This window comes from Hoplias malabaricus, chromosome 2, assembly GCF_029633855.1.
Source record: "Hoplias malabaricus isolate fHopMal1 chromosome 2, fHopMal1.hap1, whole genome shotgun sequence".
NCBI lineage: Eukaryota > Metazoa > Chordata > Actinopteri > Characiformes > Erythrinidae > Hoplias > Hoplias malabaricus.
The window spans coordinates 10,073,395-10,095,508 of NC_089801.1; the positions used below are offsets into that span (position 1 = coordinate 10,073,395).

Sequence of the window (22,114 nt, forward strand, 5' to 3'; positions counted from 1 at the left end):
GTAACAAGAGCAACAGTGAGCAACAGTAAGAGAGTTGAAAGTAACAATGTTGTAACAATGTTATTTCACTGAAACTCATCGGAAGTTCATGTTAAATATCTTCCAAGAAAACTGAGTTCCTGCAGTGATTTGCAGGCCAACTAGTATCTATCAGCCAAGGAACAGAAGATAGACTCTATTCACCTTTGCGTGGGATTCTTTAGGTTTAAAATAAATGTTAACACCCCAAAGTGAGAGGTGTGAGCCACAGCAAAAACACTCCACATACTAAAACAACATTATTCAATCCAAAAGAGAATTAGGAACAAGCTGTGAAGGAAAATTCTTCAAAAAGCTACTTTGCCAGTTTGGATTAAAGCTGTATGATATGGTTGCATTAGACACTATATGGATTTTTGAGCAGAGAAAATGTTAAACTCTTCTGAAAGTTTTACAGAATGTGTGAGCAAAAAGCAAATATACTCAGTTTCCATTTACCTCGTATGAAGTCAAGCAACAAATTCAAATTTCGTGTCCAAATTTGGCTTCTTTAAGTTAATCCAGGTGCTGCATATCTAACACTGCTAACAAACACTAGAATGTTGTATTCGCCCTTTAGTCCTGTGCCTCTCTCAACTTATTCAAATAGTATCAATTTTTTCATTCAGGTCACACAGGATTGTTTATGTAGTATAGGATACAATATTCATTCATTTTCTCTAAAGGCTGTCATGTGGATATGGCCACAGTGGGCCCAGGCCTATACCCAGAATCATTGTGTGCAACACAGAAAAAACACCCTGGACAGGGCACCAGTCAAGGCATCAAACACTCGGTCACTCATGCATACACCTTTGGTCACTTCTTTGGACTGTGGAAAGAAACTGGAGCATCTGGAGCAAACACAAAGACACAGGGAGGAGGCATGAGGTACTACATTTACAAAAGTGAAATGAATGCTGTGATTAGCAACAGGTGTTGTCTAACATGGCTGTCTACAGCATAAGCTACATGTTAAAGTTTTCTGTCCATTTACTTCTTTCTAGTCTGTTTTTAGCATGTTGGTTAGCAAAGGGATAAATTAAGAAAGCTAATTTTGTAAACCAAACAACAGATTGGGCGCCAGGGAAGAAATGAGAGGAATCAAAAGCATAAAAACCTTGAATAGAGAAGGAAATTAATAGTTTATATGTTATAAGGATGGAAGTAGGTGGTGCTTCAGACATGGTCCTCCTAACAGGAATTCTTTTAGGTTTTGAATCATTGTTTGAAAAAAAAAAGCAATTAAATTTTACTTGGAACTGTGTAAATGTAAATGTAATTACTACCCACACCATTTATTTGGTGAAGAATTCTGAGACAAGTAGCACTGGCCTGATCGCATCCGATGTTCTGAATCTCCTCAGGTTTCCCTCAGAATTCATTGTATTTGGTGGTTGTTTAATGGTTTTATTTAAATTGGTCCATCTACATTAACCTAAGTAAAATATACATCTCATAAATCCCAATTAACCAACATTTAAACTACTTTATTAACACGCTCATCAAATGGACATGATAAAATGGCAGGAGCCTCCCTTAGGGGATGGGTTTATATCTTACTTCAGATCTCAGTCTGATCAAGCAAAGAGACATATCTCTGTGCGAATTACCTATAACAGATGATCTGATGAAGGTTATTACAGCGAAGTAAGTAAAATAAGAGTGACATCTACTGGACATCAGCTCAGATAAATTTATTTCATGTAGAGGGTTATGTTGGAATATTCGGGGTGATAAACATTTGCGTTTGCAATCTTATACACACTGAATGTGTGCATAATGCCACCTGAATGGCACATTTTAGTGCTCTCTCACATACTTGATTACTTACCAATGGACCATGCCTTGAGAGAGGTGAAAATAGGCAGTGAAAAGGCTCAGAACTGATCAGGATTGAGAACCACAGAAAAGAGAGAAAGGGCTTAAAGGAATAAACCAGTAATTTCGGTGTTAATCATTAGTACAAAACAGATATGTCAGAAGAATTATGTGGGAAAGTTCCTTTAATTCCACTCCTAAACACTTCCACTGAACTACTCTGTGTTTTTCCCAAAATTAGACCCACAGTATTTGTTAATATTTTAATCTGTCATTATCTAAATTAGGGAAAGCAAGAATCTGAAGATTACAGATGCACTTAGAGCAGGAAACGTACAATAAGTGAAACATACAGTTGTCCATCTTTATCTGATTTATTTCGCTTTATGTCAGACATTGGTGGACGTCATCACATCTGCAAATACAAATGAGTTTGAAGCATCTCTCCACAACGCAAGTCACGCTAAAAGAATTAAAGTAAGTATGACTCTTTCTATAAACCTCTCAGTGGTCAATGCAAGTTGAATATCTTGAGCGTCTGAAATGACATTTAATCAAAATTCAGTTTATATAAGCTAGAGTATTCCATGAAAAGTTTGTCCAAGTCATTTAAATAACAATCTGTTAATCCTTAAGCACTTTACCCATGTGAACGCCACAGTACGTCTTGGCATATCACAATATAAATAGTAAACAGTGCCATTGGCTTTTTCAGTCCATTGGATATACAATCACAGTTGAATCTTGCTCCCTAAATTTGGGCCGCTTTGGCCAGTAGGTCAGAGCCTTCTTAGTAGAGCTCTGCTTTTTGTAGTAAGACTGATTGATTGTACAGTAGGAAAGAGCTCTTCAGTGTTGCTCTACTGATTGCGAAAGGCTCGGACAGTCTGAAAGGATCACTTTGAAAGGCCACAATAAACTCATACAGTGCACAGTTAACCAGAAGCAAGGAGTCTATACGCCAAGTGATGGCACTTGTTGTGGTCGGGGAAATGTACAGAGAAAAAACGACAATCATTTGCACCTTCTGTTCACTTCTCAAAAAGTAAGTGAAATGCTTAAATTACTCATGTGGACATGAGTTATTCGTCAATTTAAAAACAGCAAAAACAATAAACAATCAAATAGCATTTCTCATCCTGTTTATGTCCATTTTGGAATTGTTTCTCAATTGTGCTTTTATCAAAAGCTGCCCATTTGAAGTCCATCTTTGAGCAGAACACTCCTCGTCAGCCTGCACTGCAAAAACAATTGTTTCTAACAGTGAAAGCATCTTAAACATACACAATATACATAATATTTCTCATTATTTAAGTTATGATGTCAAATTATAGCACTGGCAGATAATTTATTTTGTTTCAAGAATATTTCACTTTCTTAAAATGAATGTAAACCACTGGTAATTGAATGTAAATATATAATTCTATTACAAACTATATGAATACAGAGCTGTGGAGGAAGAATTATTTACAAGGTGGAAGAATATAAAATACACAGACAATGAATATAACACGGTAAACTTTTTTGGAATTTCACATGAAAGAAAAGCATGAGAATATTATTTTTATATTATATATTAGGAGCACATATCTTTTGAAATAATTTGAACAGTTGATTCTAATGTTCCACATACAGTTTTCAGACTGAGGCACTATACTCAGTCAGTGGACGTTTATACCACAAGGGATCCCTGATTTTGCCGAGTAAGATCTCTGTATACGATTAAACATGGCTAGCGTTATTACCGTACAATTTTATAATGAGAAACATCAGATATATTGCCCTAAGATGCTTTGACTTAGTGAGAGATCAATGTTTGCAGTGTGCGTGTCAAACAGCGGCAGTATCTCCAGCCTCTATCTGTGTTAAATATCAGTCTCCTTCAGGCCGTAGCATTCTGGGAGGTCATAGATCTGGTATCCGGGCGGCTCTCCACAGTCACTGTAAATCCCCATGGCCACTGTATCGATCTCTGTCCTGCTCAGTGCCGGCGTGGAGCTTTTTCCTGCTCCACTCTTTATTTTGTTGGACAAATTGTTCATCTTCTCCTTCAGGTGGAAGGAAGATTTCTGAAGTGGGGGGAAGAAGCTCCAGCTTTTGATCCTCAGTGAGCGGCTCTTACTCTGGCAGGAAAAGACAGAGGAACTTCCACAGGACTCATGGAGGGGTAAACCGGCTCTATACTCCCCCCTAGAGTCTCTGTTTGGGCCTTTAATGGCAGTACGCCAACGCTGGTCGTAGAATCTCCGCAGGGTTCTGCGCCGCTGGTGGCACTGGCAGCGAAGCAGACGAGTGAAGGCCCTCTGGAATTCTTTGCTGGAGCATGGGTAGATCACTGGGTTGATGCAGCTGTTGAAGTAGCCCAGCCAGAAGATTACCTTGAACACCATGTCCGAAGGCTTCAGGGAAGGGAAAAAGGAGCCTAGAGTTGCAGAGACAGAGAAAAATACACTTGGGTTAGGAACATTCTGATCAAATACTGTTTTCTATTACCTTCATATGGTTTCAATCCCAAAGACTAGGTAGGTTCTTTATCTGATGCTGTAAAAATGTTGTTCAACTAAAAATCTAATGTAGTCTTCCACTGAATGTAAGTGATCAGCACTGTTATAAAGGTCACTTATTGTGTGTTTTACTGAAGCTACTGTTAACGGCTACTGTAGCCTACCAATTATAGCAGCCCACAGCCCCTCTGAATCCATTATATCTCCATGCCTATATCATCAGATACTTGCCTTAAACTGTGTTTTTAAAGGCGTTATATTATGAATATAATATATATTTCAGTGCATGTGAACATTAATCTGGGGATCTGGAGCCTAACAACCAATACATTTTTGAGTGTTGTTTATGTCTGAAAATGTTGGTTAATCTGATTTTGTTTTGCTTCTTTGTGTTTATGTGAGAGTGCCAAGACTATGTTAAATGGAGCAAAACAAACACAAGTGGTGAGACATAAGAGCACTGATGAAATATGGAGAAAACCAGAACGGAGAAGAAAGAGAACATGGTGAAAATGACTAAAATCCAGAGTTTCTGCTCCACAGTCCTGGGCTGTCTGGGCAAACTGAGCTGTGGCCTGTTCTCTTTTAAAGGACCGGATGCTGAAACTTGTCATTCCAAATGGTGCTCTTTAGACAAGAGGTCAACTGTGCTTTATTTGATGCTTGTGGTATTTTGACCAGAGCATGAACCAGATGTTTCATTAGGACCCAAAGGAACTGTGCTAACTTGTGGAGAAAGGGTATATATAATATTTAATAAAACTTTAAAAAAGCTTGCTTCAATCATAAACACAACAACACACTATAGTAGCTCTACTGCAGCACTGTACAGCATCCACTCCTTAAGACTGAAATATCCTGGACATGGTCTACTGATTAAAGCAGAATTACAGTAACTCCATCCTTGATGAAGGCCTAGGGCACAATGCACTTTTTAAAATTCTAGACACATGCAATTGAAATTCCATTTTAAACTATGTTTAGCATTCACCTTGCCTCGGCAGCAGTATTAAATGCCTGGAAGGCACATTTCAGACGTCATATGATGTGCTGTTTTGCATGATGTTTGTGCCAGTGCAGCCCACAGCATTGCAGGGTGTTGCGAGAGCATATGCATCTTTTAAACTGTCTGAGGCTGCACATCGTGCTGAAAACCGTTTCCCATTGAGGCCGATTATTTTGGCCAAAAGGGGCAGCAATGGGAGATGAGCCAACATACCATCCACAATGAAAAAAACTCCACATCAGGCAAACACTGAGTGCAGCTTTTGGTGGACTAGCCTCAGTGAGTCCAGTGAAGTCATTACAGCCCAAATCGCCCTTTTAAGTTTCTACAGGCCCCTGCAGCCCTGAGATATAAAGGAGAAAATAAACTTGTGATTGAGGTTGAAAAAAATGCTCCTTTCAGAGGAGTGGAATGTGTAGACTTGGGTCAAGTGTATAGATGTGTGTACACCGAGCTTTCACTTGCTGTCATTTTTCACTCCTTTCCTCCGCTACTTCTTCATTTCTGAGTTCCTTTTGCACTGATTCACTCAGTCATATTACTGGCCATGTCGCAAATACTGCACAATACTAATGGGAACCTTCTGACTATTCTAGAAATACAGAGAAGTCCTAATGATTTCTGTGGAACATAAACCTGTGCATGCATCATGTTTGTTGTCTTCGAAGTAATTGGATTCTGATGTACAATGCGGGGTCAGGTTTGTGAGGAAAAACCCACTCTTCATCTTATATACGTTTTTTTTTTTGTCTTACCTTGAGGCTACTAGAGTTCTGCCTACTAAAAATACTTCAAGAGTTTGTGAGTTTGATCCCCAGCATTACCACAGCCATTCATATTTAAGATCTCAAGAGGAGAAAATGTCTGGTGGGACTTTGTGATGGAGAGTCCCAGCCTGTTAAACTGAATAAAATCATGAGAATCTTTTGAGTGTGGTGTCCTCAACAGCTGTAACCAAAAATACATGATCATTTTAAACCAACCTGGATTGTGACCACATTCATGTCCTTACCCACTCTTTCAGTTCATTGCACTTTTGGCTCACTCCCATATCGCTCTCCATTTTATGCCCTCTCCCTGGGGAGTAAGAGAGCCTGACACGATCTCCCACATAAAACAGTTGTCAGCCCACTTGCCTTTAGACACCATGCAGCCATTCTCAACAATACTAGAGGTCAGAGTCCCTCCCTATCAGAGCTCTATAAATAGCCAAGCAGGGCCAGTTTGGAGCAGCGTGCATAAGCTGCACTGAGAATAGAGCCTTAGATTTAAAATATTTTTACAAAGAAAGAAGATGCACTCCTATCCCTTTCGGTCAGGAGGCCAGTGATTGGGTATAATTGAGTCAGTGAGATGAAAGCCTGCTCCTTCGGAGCTTCTTTTTTGTAATTGGTGTGTTTATGGGTGCCGACAGGCAGGATGTTTGCCTACTGCCTGAAGAGCACTTCCTTTGTGGCCCAATCTCCCATAAGAGTGTGATGGTCTAAAAGCTCTGTGTTTTCAAAGAGCTTCACAGGTTTCAGGGATGTGATTTTCTGAAGCACATTCTAAAGTCTCGACCTGGTGATATAACCAAACAAGAGGCCTACCTCAGGTTCTTGAGGTGTTTTTTCCTCTCATTGTATACGAGAAGTGCAAAGGTCAGAGAGTATGACCTCATGTCCGAACCGCAACCAGTATCACACGAGTCACATGTGCAACCCCCAGACAGATGAGCAAAAGGTTATGTTGTTTTTGCTGTGGAAGGGTTGTGTTGAATGTAATCACTTCCATCCCGTTGCCTACATCTACTACATTCCTTAAGATTCACTTTCATCTCATGGAAAACTCCTTTCAGAGTTCGTGGAAAAGGCACAAGTACAAGCCAAATCTTCCATTGCAAGCAGTGTTGCACAATGCCCTGAAAGCCAGAAAGATGGAGGATGTACGGTGTTGTGCATAAGTCAGAGACCAACCTTAATTTATTTGTTTTAGGAAATAGTTCTGAGATCAGATGTAATACACAGTTATATCATCTGATCCACTCATACAAGTTCAACACACACTAACACACCACCACCAGTAAGTCAGTGTCACTGCAGCACTGAGAATGATCCACCACCCAAATCATACCTGCTCTGTTGCGGGGAGCTTACTAAGAGCTTTTGGAAAGCCAAAAGCAACCAACAGCTGAGCCTAAAATGGAGGGTTCTGTGGATAATGTTTCTCTGCTTCTCTTAAAATATATGGAAGCTGAAAGAAACTCAAAATATGGGCACACCACAGAGCTAAATGTGACAGTGTTATACTAATCACAACAGACAATGACGATACACCTGAATGTGCACTCTAATGGACAAAGCTTAAAAATGACGAACCTCTCAGATGTTCTCCTTCACATGAATCATGCAGACAGAGAGAGTTTTGTTAGCCTCTGCCACGGCAGCACTGCTGGATTATTTATCAGTGCTGTAGAGCTCTCAGTTATATTAAGAAGCTATTTTTCATCAGACGTCTCCATTGTTGTGGGATATTCATCCTCTAATTACCAGAGCTTGTTCATATTCTGTAATTATGGAGAGGTAGCTCATAGCATTTTAAACTTTTTTTTTTTTTTTTACATTTTAAGACTGGAGGTTGCATCTGAACATCAAACAAAATGAGATTTGAGATTTGCAAATTCTAATATGAGAATTCAAGCTCAAACTATTTCATTAATATATGTCTTTTGTATTGCAGGAACTACAATATATTGCATTCACACGGCTGGCATTGTTTTTAAATGTCATATTATGGATAGTTATTACTGCGGTAGAGTAATTACCTAAAGAAGGTCTGATGAAGGTGGGAAGAGGTTTATTCTGTTTCTGAGCAGTTTTATAATTACAGTCTTAATAATATGTTTAGTTCCTACAGCTTTTTTTTATTTTACAATGCTATAAAATTACAAATCAAAAGCCAATAAGACAAACACAAATACAAGTCCATAAACACTCCCAATTGCTCTGTGCATGTCAGGATGTGACCATTCAACTCTGCTACCATGATGGATCAGCTGGAACCAGTGGGGAAAGATTAATAATTATAATAAGACAAAGTAATTCGCAACCATAGCACAGACAACACAAAAACAGACATAATAAGAAAAGAAAGTCATGGTCGATTCTAACAAACGATATCCAAAGAGGAACTCAGTCCCCTTTTTTGGTGTGCACAGGGCCTTTAACATGTCACAATGAATGAATGATGTCACCAATTTTTTTTTATCATGGCTACGGTGTAGATTATAAAAACTGTATGTTTCAGTCTTTTAATATGCTTTAAAAATCCATTTAAAGCATTTCTCCCATGCCATGGCTCAAAAGAATGTTGTTTTTAAAAGTGTCCAGTTGCAAGATTCAGCCTGGCTATTAAGCCTTACTGTTATTTTGAACTCATCTGGTCTGAAATCAAGCACACTGATAAAAATCCAAATATGTAAACTGGTCATTGTGGTCATTCCAAATATAATAGAGCGTTTTCTTTTAAAGGAGTTCAGTGTGAGTGAGTATGTGAAAAAAAAAACATTGGATGGTCTGGCTGGCAGTTTGCTGAAGGATTTCTTTGCTTTATCCTCTTTTCCTTCCCTGAGGTTTCCCTGCAGTACAACAATCTGCTGTTGGAGACAGGAGCAGAACTGTGGAGTGTTGTCTGAATGTTGACAATCCACACTTCATAAAGCCCAGCACCGCCCTGCCCAAGTGTCACTATCATCCTGTTAGCATGACCAACAGTAGCCACATGCTTTCAGGATGTTAGGCAATTTGTTGATTGTTTTCCTTCACTTGTAAAGGATATCCAGTGTTTGTATGATATAGAAAATTAAAATGCATGGATCCTAAAGGTTCTTGGCTTGGAGCAAGTGGGGAAAAAAACTTGAAATGGTGCAGAAACTGCATTGTGTAATTTCTGCTTAATGACATCATTAGAACGTAAACAGTTATTCAAAGTGGTTTGAAGCAAAATGGTTCAATGAGAAATGATGAATGTACCAATAAAAATAGTCCATAATGACTTGGAATAAAGTCTTGCTCCATTAACAGTCATTAAACATTACATTAACAAGTTAACATTTATTCTATCTCCTGTTTCCATTGCCCCTCCACAGAACTGAGAGGTTTTATATGAGGTCATGTAATATACATTAAAGCTAGGGTCGGTGATTTTGTAGAAACCAGTCAGTGTGAGTGGGGTTGAAAAGAAAACCTACTAAAAAGCGCCACCCCTTTCTTTCAGCTTCTTTCCAAAGCCACCCCCACAATTTACACAGAGAGCGCGGCAGAGAGAGTCATCTTTGTCGTACCTATAAACATGGACATCGTTAGACCTGTTTTAATTGGGGCTGTAGTCCCCCCTAAATGTTCTTTAGCCCCCCAATTCTTTCATTCTCAATAACGGTTCTGTCTCCAGATATCAGTCTGTATTGCTTTCTTGACAGAATACGCACATTTAGTGTCCAACCATCCCGTAAAATACGGAACGCGTTTTGTTACGTATATTTGAGCTTTTATGTTTAAAACTGAAACACACAACTCTCTCTCAGCCAGAGCAAGGGGTAGATTCTCCAAGGCTCCTAAACAGAGAACACGCTTTTCATTGGTTGTCACCTTTATTTAGCCAATCAGCAGCCAGAGTTATCTTTCCATCTTTCAGTGCTGCAGCCAATGGAGTCACAGTCCCTCCTACAGAGGTTTGTTTTGCGGCGGCGCTGAGAGCGGCAGGTCAGAGCTGAAGTACAGTTCTGCTTTAGATTAAACTAATGGTAACTTATCTCCTTGTGGCTTTGCTTAATCTACACATTGTCAAAGACACTTGCTGCTATGAGGCTTAATCCAACTAATTTTTATTAAATACCATTTCTGCCACTGACTTTCGTTTCTTAGTTGTTTACCAGTGCATGCTGTCGTCTGATTTTCTGCCATTTTCCAGCACTCAGAGGTGCTAGTATGTATGTATGTATGTATATATGTATGTAGCTGCGCATGCGTAAACGAATACATGTTCTGGTCCTGCGTGAGGGCATGGACTTTGGGCTGGTAAGTTAAGCCATTAAGCCAGTTAAGAAATTCAATCATTTTCTTCGGTCAGAAAGAAATTACTGGATTGAATGTTTACAGTTTTTGCTATTTTTGCCATTGCCTTATATACACACCAAATCTCTTTCTTTATGTCATCAGATCTTAAAACATATTGGCTGCTATCAGAATGTTAAGAGTATTTTGAGAAATATAATAAAAAAGACAAATCACCTACCCTAGCTTTAAGTCGTATGAGAAGCTGGTTTAAAAGCCTGAAATCTGACATTTAGTGGACAATATTTCAAAGGGATTGATCAGAAGGCCCTTATTTTAGCCAAATTAGATTTATTTAACCACATTTCATTTTCTGAAACGTGCTATTTTTATCCACTGCAGTGTGGCACTCAATAGTTACATAAGCTAATGTGCTGTGAATTCTAAATCATTTCTTTGGAGTCAGAGTGAAACAAACTTGCATGACAAAGAAAGTGAGACAAAGTGAGTCTCGGGACTTGCCTGGAAATCCCCTGCAGTTCTGACAGCTCGTCACATTCACACAGTCTTCTCACAGAGAAAACAGAGTTTATCCGTTTTCTCGGCTATGCTGCATTTGGCTGCAGAGCTCGTTTGAAGTTTGAAGGTGTTATAGGAAAGGAATAAACTACACCGAATTTTGTGGTTATATAAAAGAAGGTACTCTAGTATGACCCCTCATCCCCCCCACATAAAGAGTATTTATCTCAAGTCTTTTGTTGCTCATAAATGATTCATCACAGAAAGATGGCTGCTTATTTGCTCTTAAACATAAAGAACTCAGGTAGGAGGTCACTTTGTAGGCTCCCTGTAATTTCATAGTTTTCTACAAATGTGGAAAAAATGCCCCAAAGATAATACTGGCCTTGTCGTTTTTGTTTTTTCAGACTGATTTAATTATTTCCCTTGGCATGGTGTTTTCATAATTCGTACTGGAGAGCTGGGCATTCTAAGTGGCATGGGAAAACGCATAAAAACACATTAGTCACGCAATACGGTTTCAACAGGGCTCGGGGACAAACAAAACGTCAATATGGCCGCTTTGCTTGACTGGGCATACTACACAATTTCCCTAACAACACCTTGGGTCAGTCTTTGCTTATAGCAGCTTATTAGTTTTTCATTCATTGAGTGGGCATTAGCACATTAACAAGACAAGAACCAGAGCTGAATTGTCAACAGAGCAAAGTGGTATCATACAAGCAAATAGGATGTTTTTTGTTTTTTTTTAACTGTGCGTGAAATTTAATGACACTACTTTTAAATAACATTTCATAATATGTATAATTATAAGTGTGGTAATATAATTACTTTAACTATCACACATTTAGTGGCAAAATAATGCTATTATATAATAATAAATATATTAAATTTATGTTTATTGACAGATACAGCACGGCACAATGGCGCAACAGGTAGTGTCACAGTCACACAGCTCCAGGGTCCTGGGGTTGTGGGTTTGAACCTTGCTCTGGGGCACTGTGTGTGAGTAATTTGGTCTGTTCTCCCAGTGTCTGCTTGGGTTTCCTCCGGGTGCTCCGGTTTCCTCCCACAGTCCAAAGTCCAGTTGGTAGGTGGATAGGCGACTCAAAAGTGTCCGTAGGTGTGAGTGTGTGAATGATTGTCTGAGTGTGTGTTGCCCTGTGAAGGACGGGTTCCCCCTCCAGTGTGTTCCTGTCTTGCACCCATTGATTTTGGGTAGGCTCTGGAACCACCGTGATCCTAAATTGATTAAGCGGTTACTGACAATGAATGAATGAACAACAGGTACAAGTACTTCATCCACACATCAAGGGCGCATTCACACCAAACAAGAATGTTCTCATCAAAACATAAGGTTATGTTCACATCAAGAAAGCACTCACAATCAAAAAAAACAGTACTCACAACAAAAAAAGATTATACTCACAACCAGAAATGGTGAAAATCACAGCAAAACAAGGCTCACTACAAAATAGACTGTACTCACAATAAAAAAAGACAACACACAGCATAACAAGATGGTACTCTTAAACACAAATGATGTATGGGTTGAAACATCAGAATCTGCACTTTCCATAAGTTCATCTACCTGTTTTTATAAGCAATGAGTAGGAAATATGTAATAGTTTCACAGGATTATCTTAATAGTTACTACAAAATTAACAATAAAAAAAATCAAATAATATAATTAACAATGCTGCTCTTTCTTTGTCTCATTCAATTTAAATAATTTCACGTTGTAAATCTGTATTATGGTGCAGTAACAATGATTCTGGGTAGATTCTGGAAAATCTTTTACAGACAATGGATGGATGGATGGATATTTAATATGGAATAAAGAGCCAATGCTCTGCAATTCTTTTTTTCTTTTTTTTTCACTTACAGCACATCATTAAGCTTTGCTACAGTCTTATGAAGAAGTTTACTTTTTATTCAACTTTGGCAACAGAAGGGAACATGGAGAACATAAGCCTTTTCTGCCTCACGAAAAGATGTTAGCTAAACAAAACAGTGAACATGCAATCAGTATAGAGCAGGTCTCTGTGGGATTAGATGGCCATGGAATGTACTAGGCTCAGTTAACATATTCACTATTTTACTATTTTCTCTCTTTAAAAAAAAAAAAACAGTGTGACCTGTGAAAGGTTTGTGAGCATGTGCTCATTCGACATTTCTTCTAAGGATTTTAATAAAGGGTTTGTGTCACTTTGCTGTAAAGGTGTTTAAGGCTTTACACAGATTGCTGGAATGGTCATGTACTGAGGCTAGATGACTAGTTCAGTTCACATCTCAAAGACATCGGATGGAGCTCCATCAAATACAGCACAGATCCACAGCCCTGTGCTCAGAGCTGCTTTATTTTACTCTAATAGATTAGCATTGCACGTGGGGACCTCATGCTCGAGTGCAGCTGCTCCCAAATATCTAGTGTCATTTCAGGCTGCTCTACAAAATGTTGCATAACATGATAAATTACATTTTAAATACTTTAAAGCCCTTTTCAATAGTTCTAATATATTTTTCCCTCAATACACTAAGACCCAGGCATGGAAAATAAATACCTTTAGCTGTTGATTTTAAGTTACTTCAACAGCATCTATCTATGAACTCCTTCTCATGTTTCTCTGTGCTACGTGTGGATTAGAGCCATGTCATCTCCTGGCTGCATCCTGGTGGCTGTGCACATGTTGCTAAACTTTAGAAAAGGAAACCACCCCCTTTAACTCTGCTCAATTAAGGGCATGATTTGGACAGCAGAGAGCAATACTAGAGAGGTCAGAGGGGGGTTCTCTGGAAAAGCTGGAAGATTATCAGCCTCTCAGCCAATCTCTTTACAGCTTCCTCTACCAAAACACTAATTTTAACAGTTTGAAGTGAATTGAACAGACTGGTCTGAGATCAGCACTACAGTGGGTTTTATGCTGGCACTGCTTAGTTCAATTTTGCCAGAAGATGCTATCAGCTAAAGCCTTCTTTCCGCCCAGAAAATGTGAGTGGAATAGCAGCAGGCCTGGCCTTAATTATGAGGCTTAGACACTGTGTTGTGCAGTGAAAAAAAAGCAAGTCCAAGTCTGTGATGAAACTATAAGCCCAATATGAGTCTGTTCCACCTGTGCTAATCTTGTTTGATATTCGGTTTCATTCCTTTGAGGGAAATTAGGAGCAATAAATGAACATTAGACTTATTTTATTTTTTTAGAAAAGAAACCCTCCTGGAATTCATTGTTTTCAAAGGAAATATCACAGAGATACTTGCTTCATAAAAGCTGGAATTTATTGGCCAATTACTGATAGTTTTCTATCAAAGGCTGAAAATGTTTGCTTTGGGTTTCTATATACACTGAGTGGAGAACGAACAGCCAGTCCTAATCACTGACAATATTCCCCTGCTATTTTTCCATGATATGGGCTGTTTAATTGTAAAAATGCTTACCCACTGGGACTGGGATAAAATGGTTGGTGTTTGATAACCCTCCCTGCCCTTAGATCTTTGTGGCTTTACTTGCATTAAAATTCATTAACCCTCATTAATGAATGTCATCTCAGTGTAGAGATCGCTTGTGGGTGGAGGGAAGGGGTTGATGGCTAAAGCATGGGCTGGCCTATCATCAAGCAATTAGTTTTGATGTTGAGACGGTTTTGTCATGCAACGTCGAGAAGGTTTTGGCCCATAAAAACCTCGTTAGTGCAATTATTGCTAAGGCTGAATGCCTGTCTTGTGTCTAGTGAGACTTTCATAAATTAAGGGCCAGTACAAAAGATGTGGTCCTCCATTTACTGCTGACAGCATAAAGGCTAAAGCCAATACTAATTTGGTGTTCTATGTTTTTTTGTTCAAATTTATCTTGAAATATGTCAGAAAGGAAAGGTAAAACTGGAGCATTTACAGCTCTCTAACACCACTGCTTCACCACAGGTTGATATGTGTAGCTGCTGAGAAAACTGTCATGCATGGCAGCAGCATTTCAGGAACAGCTACACACAGGTCTACAGTTTAAATAGGTCACTCTTTGTGCATTAAACACTTGGGTTATTCCAATAGTTGATAGTAAATAGTGGAAAGCTGACAACACCTTTTGCCTTCTACTGTGCAGGAGTTCCATAACAATCACTAATTAACAAGAATAAATACTGTTTGTGGGCGGCATGATGGCGCAGCAGGTAGTGTCGCAGTCACACAGCTCCAGAGGCCTGGAGGTTGTGGGTTCGAGTCCCGCTCCGGGTGACTGTCTGTGAGGAGTTGGTGTGTTCTCCCCATGTCACGTGGGTTTCCTCCGGGTGCTACGGTTTCCTCCCACAGTCCAAAAACACACGTTGATAGGTGGATTGGCGACTCAAAAGTGTCCGTAGGTGTGAGTGAATGTGTGTGTGTTGCCCTGTGAAGGACTGGCGCCCCCTCCAGGGTGTATTCTTGCCTTGCGCCCAATGATTCCAGGTAGGCTCTGGACCCACCGCAACCCTGAACTGGATAAGAGGTTACAAATGAATGAATGAATTAAATACTGTTTGTGCATAGAGTCAAATTTCAAATAAAGGATTAATTTTTTTTTAAATATAAGGTAACATGTAAGATCTATTTCCTGAACGAGGATTAAGCCTAGTCCCGGACTCCAATAACATTCTGAATGGAGATTCTCCGTGGACAGGAAAACGTAGTCCATGGCAAGGCATAACAGAAACAAACAATTAGTCATATGAATTTATTGCCTACTGGGCTGGCTTAGAAGCGGCATTTGCGCTTACGGACCGAGTGACCGACTGACTGACTGACTGACTTAAACATAATGTTGAAACGTGCATGCGCAAGTAAGAACTGTTCGTTTAGCAGTATTTCACAGAGAGAACTTAAGGTGGTGCTACTAAACTGTCTGTTGTTAGTTCAGCCATATATCATATTCCAGATCGTGAACTAAATTTGGAACTGTTCGGCGGTGACCAGAGATCCCCTTTTCCCTTTGACAAGTGCTCTTTTTGGGACCTAAATATGCGTGTTCAAATGTTTAAGGGGTCAGAGAGCTGTGAGCTGAATTGAGACGCACTCGCTCCGCTTTAGCGCTGTAGGTCCAACGTCCAGCGCGGCAAGCAGCTCAGTGTTTTACTGGAGCCTCGAACAGAAATGTGTTGAACGTTGTTGAGGTAATATTTATCATAGTCTCTTCTTTTATGTTTGGAGAATGTTTCTGTGACTGAGCGTTTTGTTTTCTACTATATATTTAACAGAAAGTCAAGACACGAATACGCAGACACATCTCATCTCACCACCTTTTGTTTAACTTTACACAAAAACGGGCAAAATCTCCGGATTATTAAAGCCAGAACACCTGAGGGAGGTGTTACTCAAAATAAACAAGGTTGTGGATTAGTGACAGCACCGGACACTTATAGAAATGTAAGTCAGTAATAAATAACTAGTTCCAGCAATGCCCTGTTCCTTTATCAAGTATAGATTACATGATGAATAAAATGTTAATGCGCTTGGTTTTAGAAATGTTCAAAAACCTAAATATTAAAATGTTATCTTGTTGCTTTCTGGTAAACGAGTTGCTTTAAAGTCATCTCCACATGGTGCTTCAGTTTGTATGAACAGAAAATAACAGGTATACACACACTGCAGCAACTGACAAAATAAACTATTTTTATAGTTTGTTTTTCATTCATTATCTGTAAGTGTTTATCCAGTTCAGGGTCGCGGTGGGTCCAGAGCCTATGTGGAATCATTGGGCACAAGGCAGGAATACACCCTATTCCTAAATAAATTATAAATTTATAGTTTGTTATTATTTGTTATTATTGAAAACAAAAACATTGATATGAAGCACCAAAGCTTCTCCAGACCTTTCAATGACAAGGGTACGTATTTTGAGCTTTCCTGGTTTTGAAATGCCAGAAAAACCTCTGTGACAATGGCTTTATGGCTAATGGTGGTCTGGCTAAACTAGGCTTGTCTAGTTTCTTTTTGCTCTTGTTTAATTCCCATCATAATTTATGACATTTGTTCCATGCGAAATGTTGTATCCTCCTTAAGAAATTGTACAAGCTTATGTGCACATTTGCTGTTTCTAAATCATTTTTAAAAAATATATCAGCTAGCTCTAGGTGCATATTTTACAAGGTACAAGCCATGTAAATGTCACCTCAAAAGTATTAGAATGTTCTTTAAGGATCAGATGTATACCCTTAGTAAGGGGAAAGGGATACATCTGTACCTATATTTTACAATGGCGTATAGTCAATGCACCCTTGAGAGTGTGTTGTTTTATATCAGAGGTTTTTAACCGCCTCCAATAAAACATTTGGCAAACGTAAAGCCAGAAAATGCAAATGAATCTTTCCAGCAATTAGTATTTTGCGTACATCTTTGAAGTTGACGTAATATGATATTGCCAAACAGCAGGAGACAAGAATCTTGGTAACCGTGCATGGGGGCATTTTTATCAGCTCTCAGCCGAGCAGTTCTGACAGCCCTGTGTCTGCTGTACCAAGCTCTAGCTCTAACAGTTCAGAAACACTGGGTAGGGTGAGCAGTGGCCCGTTGAATAAGGACTGCAGTCACTGTCCTACTTCACTGTCATCCATCAATTTTTATGGACGCTTTCAAAATTTGCATGAAGGAGGTGGATGGAAAAGCTATTACTGCTTGCCCTGGAGTACCCTTACACTGTACATTCCACAGTTTCTTCAGTCCTGAGCACACCTGACACAACTAATGATGGAATTATCCGGCCCTTTCTCCAGTCAGCTGGTGTGTTATAGCAGGACGAACACGACAACAGAGCAGGGCCACTCCAAAACAAGAGACCATTATGAAATGGATTTGAATATCATATTTGCTTTTCTGATAGATTCTCAGCATTTGAAAAACAATAAATATACAAGGACACAAGTACAATAGAGCCTCCTTGTGGAGCAGATCCTTAATAATGGCCCTTGTGATGCAATTCCCAACTATGAGTGATTGAGTATGTATGGGAGTGAGTGAGTGAGTTAATAGTATGTGAATGAGTGAGATCAAACTCACATAACAACACATATAATAACACAAATAGCACATTGTAGCTGCCATTCTTTGTAAAGCTGGAAACTTGTTTTCATTCCTCCAGGTATTGAAATCCACATTTAATAATTGGTCACTTCTTAAACATAAATGTACACTTAATGATCCATTTATAATTAAATAAATGTGGATGTTCTAAGTGAATTCACAGGACTACTCTTTAAACCACTGCTTTAAAGAACTCATGTAAATACAGTCTAAATGGTATTAGGTATGACCACACAGTTCCCACAAATGAATTGAATTCACACTGAATTCACAATGTCCAGCTGGACTTCAGTGAACAGTTTAGGTGTTAATGCAAAAATCCTAGTGTTAATATTAAATCTGTAAGTGCAAATTTAACACAACATAGATAGAAAGCTGACTCTATTTCTAGAGATGACCTAATCCATGACTAGTGCGCTGGTAACGATGGGCAATATGACAATATATTATCATTCAGTCATATACACCACCATTTTCTGAGCATGTATTTTTTGAATATATATAGGGGACGTTGTATGTAGGGGTGAGCAGTATGACAAAAATAACAATGGCATTTTCCTGAGGCTTGATAAGGAACTCACTGAGAATGCTCCAGTACTGACAGACTCCAAACTAGGAGTACACACCACGCAGAATAAACCTAGACATGCAGTAAATAAGGATTTATGTGCTGGCAAAGTCCACAGTATGCTCTGCATTTTCACAATAACACTACGTTACATCATACACTGACCAGAAACTGTCCATTATTAGTACCATGATAAATGTGTATAATTCCTTCAACCTCAACATGGAAAGCCATAAATTACTGTCCTGCATACACGCACAGACTCAGAAGACATGCACATCAGCCATCAGCTCTACAAACAAAGAGCACCTTTTTTCTTTCTTCATTTCATTCAAGAAACCCATAGTGACACAAATACACAGCCTCTAAGAACTCTGAAAAGCCTGCTCAGTTCATTATTGTGTATTCATTACTGTTCGGTTATGAAATGAAGCTCTACACATCATCACTGCATTAAACCAAACTAAATTCATTACAGTAATTCAGATAAAAATTAAACAAACACTATTTCCCCCCTTAAGCCAAATGTAATCAATCAGCCAAGGCATGTTTGGTGTTCAGAGTTTGCTTCTTTAATTTTTTCACTAGAGCTAATATATTGGCTAATGTAGATGAAAAGAAGCTCATTCACACTAATTAGCAATGTGCAAACTGCATGTCTACATCATCACAAGTTGCCTGAGGCTGCTTTAAGTTGGTAATTGATCTCTAATAGACCAGTGAAAGCCGTGTCTGACACTGTAATGCTTGTAACAGACATTAACGTGTTATTTAATGTCATTCACCTCGTAGCAGTTTGGAGCAGTCTATAAAAATGGACAAGCATGGTTTAAGGTTTCATGACATGTAAAGTGCATGAAAATTTAATGATGTTAAATGGTGGTGTGTAAGCTTCATTTAGCTACACCATTAAAAACTGTGTTCTTCAAGGGTTCCTCAGTAAAAGCAATAGTAATAATGGCAATAGTGACAAAGACCCACCTGACTGTTGAAACAATGAGTCTCTATGAAGAAGAGTCACTTATATGGGGTCCTTTAAAAGACTTTCAGAGAATCTTCTTTATTTTAATGGTTCTATAAATGGCAAAAGGGTTCCACTATAGTTATAACCTATAAACTGATAAAGGGTTCTTTAGGTAATGTATAATAGACTGATTTATACCACATAAGAAACAATTGAGACACCAAACATGCCTTGGCTGATGGACTAAACTTGGGAGACTGGGTAAATTAGATTTTTGGTCAGACATCCTGTTTAAACATGTGTCCTGCATCAATCATTTCCAAATCGTTACCTAAACTCTAAAAGGACAAACTTCAGAAGAACCCCACACACATACCCAAAGGCAACACGAAGAAGAAGGGCAGCCAGCACACCACGAACATGCCCACTACGATAGCCAGGGTTTTAGCAGCCTTCTTCTCCCTGGAGAACTTCAAGAGTCTGACGGACAGAGAGCTTCTAAAAGGCTGCCCCCTACCCCGGCTGCGGCTATGCTCCAGAGCCTCCTCTGGCAGGCTCCTGCAGTGAATCCTCAGCACCACATCAGCAGAGGCTCCTCTCTCACGCTTCACACCGGCTTCCAGGCTGCGGCTGGTGCGGCGGGCCACCACGTAGACCCTGAAGTACATGACCAGAATGACACTGAGTGGTAGGTAGAAAGAGAAGAGTGAGGAGAAGAGGGCGTAGCCTGGTTCCTCAGTGATTCTGCACACACTCTCGTCAGCTGGCGGCGGCTCCTTCCAGCCCAGCAGTGGCCCGATGGAGATAATGGCCGAGGCCACCCAGATGACCACGAGGATGACTCCTGCCTTCCTTTCAGTCATGATGGTGGGGTAGCGAAGGCAGTGTTTGACCCCCACATACCGGTCCACAGAGATGATGCACAGGCTCAGGATGGACGCTGTGCAGCACAGCACGTCCACAGCTGCCCAGATGTTGCAGAACACCCGGCCAAACGCCCAGCAGCCCAGAACCTCCAGCGAGGCACTGAAAGGCAGCACCACCACACCCAGCAAAAGGTCAGCGATGGCTAAGTTCACTATGAAAAAGTTGGTAACCGTGCGCAAATGCCTGTTGCACAGCACCGACAAAATGACCAGGATGTTCCCCACAATAGCCACAGAGATGAACACGGCCAAAAATACACTCACTGCCACGACCTGGGGCTCAAGTAGGACTCCAGCACACGTCACGTTGGTGCTTCCGATGGTGGTTCCATTGCTGAGGACAGACCCAAAGTCCACAGTCTCATTGGCTTCAACTTCGCTGGAGGACAGTGCATCCTTGCTCTCGTTCACCAGCTTAAAGAAGGTCATTTTGGACACCCCATTAAGGCAGGAAAGTTTCACTGCTCTGGCTCTGTGCAGTCCATGAGAAGCAGCATCATGTCCAAGCCTCCCTGTCCCAAGTGGAGTTCCTCGTCAGATCTCCACTTAACTGCCATTGGGTCTGATTTCTAATCCAGTCTCCTCACATCTGCTCAGAAACATCACATTGTTGTGCCAAACTCTCCTTTTAGCCCCCACAAATCCTAAACATACGCTCTCAGGACTATCTGAGGTAGAGAAAGATGCTGGAATACACTGTGGCGCGTCTCTACAAGTGGCATCTTCAGCGGAGCGCTCCAAACTGGATTAAACGTGGACCTGGTTTGTTTTCGCGCCCGTATTCAGACAAGCAACGCCCCCAACGCTGTGATTAGCTAATGCCGTCCAGCCTTTCGCGCTATTCTTATAGTGGACTGGATATTCGCTGTATTTTTTGCGCGGTGGGTTTCAAATACGAGCCAATCCTAGCTGTGGAGGCGGAGTTTGACTGAAAACAGGTGGGGAAAAAACCTCCATTCAGTGACTGCAAGTCAGAGCACGGCCAGCAGAGGGCGAGTGCCGTATGTGTGTGACTGCAAGAGTCAACGAGAAATGGTAATTTAAATACACAACTAGTTGCTACATTTATTTGTTTCTTTTGAAATTAATTTAATACACATTATTATTATTATTATTATTATTATTATATTTCTGAATAAATTATCTAATTTTGAACACTCCTGATTTGGGACCTGTTCTTATTATTATCTTTATAAATAATCCTGTATAGGGAGCATATTTCAGTGTGGTGACATACACAGTTATGTTTTATTTTAACCCACCAGAAAAAAACATATGCCAAATGCTCCCAAATATATTAAATGAAACATATTTACAGTGATTGTAATTTCCCATGTAAAATGTGACCTTATTGTCACATAGAAAATCAACAGACATATTTTCATTTAGACATTAATTTTTAAACGCCCAAAACTGAATACTTCTGTAAAACATTAAAGGCCAATTTAACAAAGGACTTACACAAATCATGAACTCAGAGCATTGTTTACCATTGTTTACCATTGTTCTTGACACTAATTTGTGTATTTCTTTTATTTATGATTCTAAACAATGTCATAGCTTGTACTGTAGGACTACACATTAAAGTTGTCATCAGTTGTTTCAAAATTTAAAATAAAATAAATAAATAAATGCTGAATAATAGAGACGGAATTAGAGCTGTTTCCACTGACGCAGTGCAGCTGCCGCCCTTAGGCCCAGCGCACATAGTTA

The 22,114-nt window shown here is 39.7% G+C and overlaps 1 protein-coding gene across 2 annotated transcripts; it reads right to left on the reverse strand.

Annotated features, from left to right (window-relative positions):
• Positions 1–2,222: 2,222 nt before the first annotated feature.
• On the reverse strand, positions 2,223–21,115 carry adra1d (adrenoceptor alpha 1D). Of its 2 annotated transcripts, none has more exons than XM_066660268.1 (2): positions 19,993–21,115; positions 2,223–4,261 (listed from the first exon to the last, which is right to left on the reverse strand). In XM_066660268.1, the coding sequence occupies exons 1-2, from the start codon at positions 20,828–20,830 to the stop codon at positions 3,705–3,707; spliced, it is 1,395 nt and encodes a 464-aa protein (XP_066516365.1). In that variant the 5' UTR covers positions 20,831–21,115; the 3' UTR covers positions 2,223–3,704. The 2 variants fall into 2 exon arrangements, with proteins under 2 accessions (XP_066516365.1, XP_066516364.1); XM_066660267.1 differs by having other exon boundaries at positions 19,852–21,115.
• Between the last annotated feature and the right edge of the window lie 999 nt (positions 21,116–22,114).

Coding starts and splice junctions, on each gene's coding strand:
- adra1d (XM_066660267.1), bottom strand. CDS start 20,830: ATGACCTTCTTTAAGCTGGTGAACGAGAGCAAGGATGCACTGTCCTCC. Junction 4,262..19,851: donor CTTCTTCGTGTTGCCTTTGG/GTATGTGTGTGG, acceptor CTGCAACTCTAG/GCTCCTTTTTCCCTTCCCTG.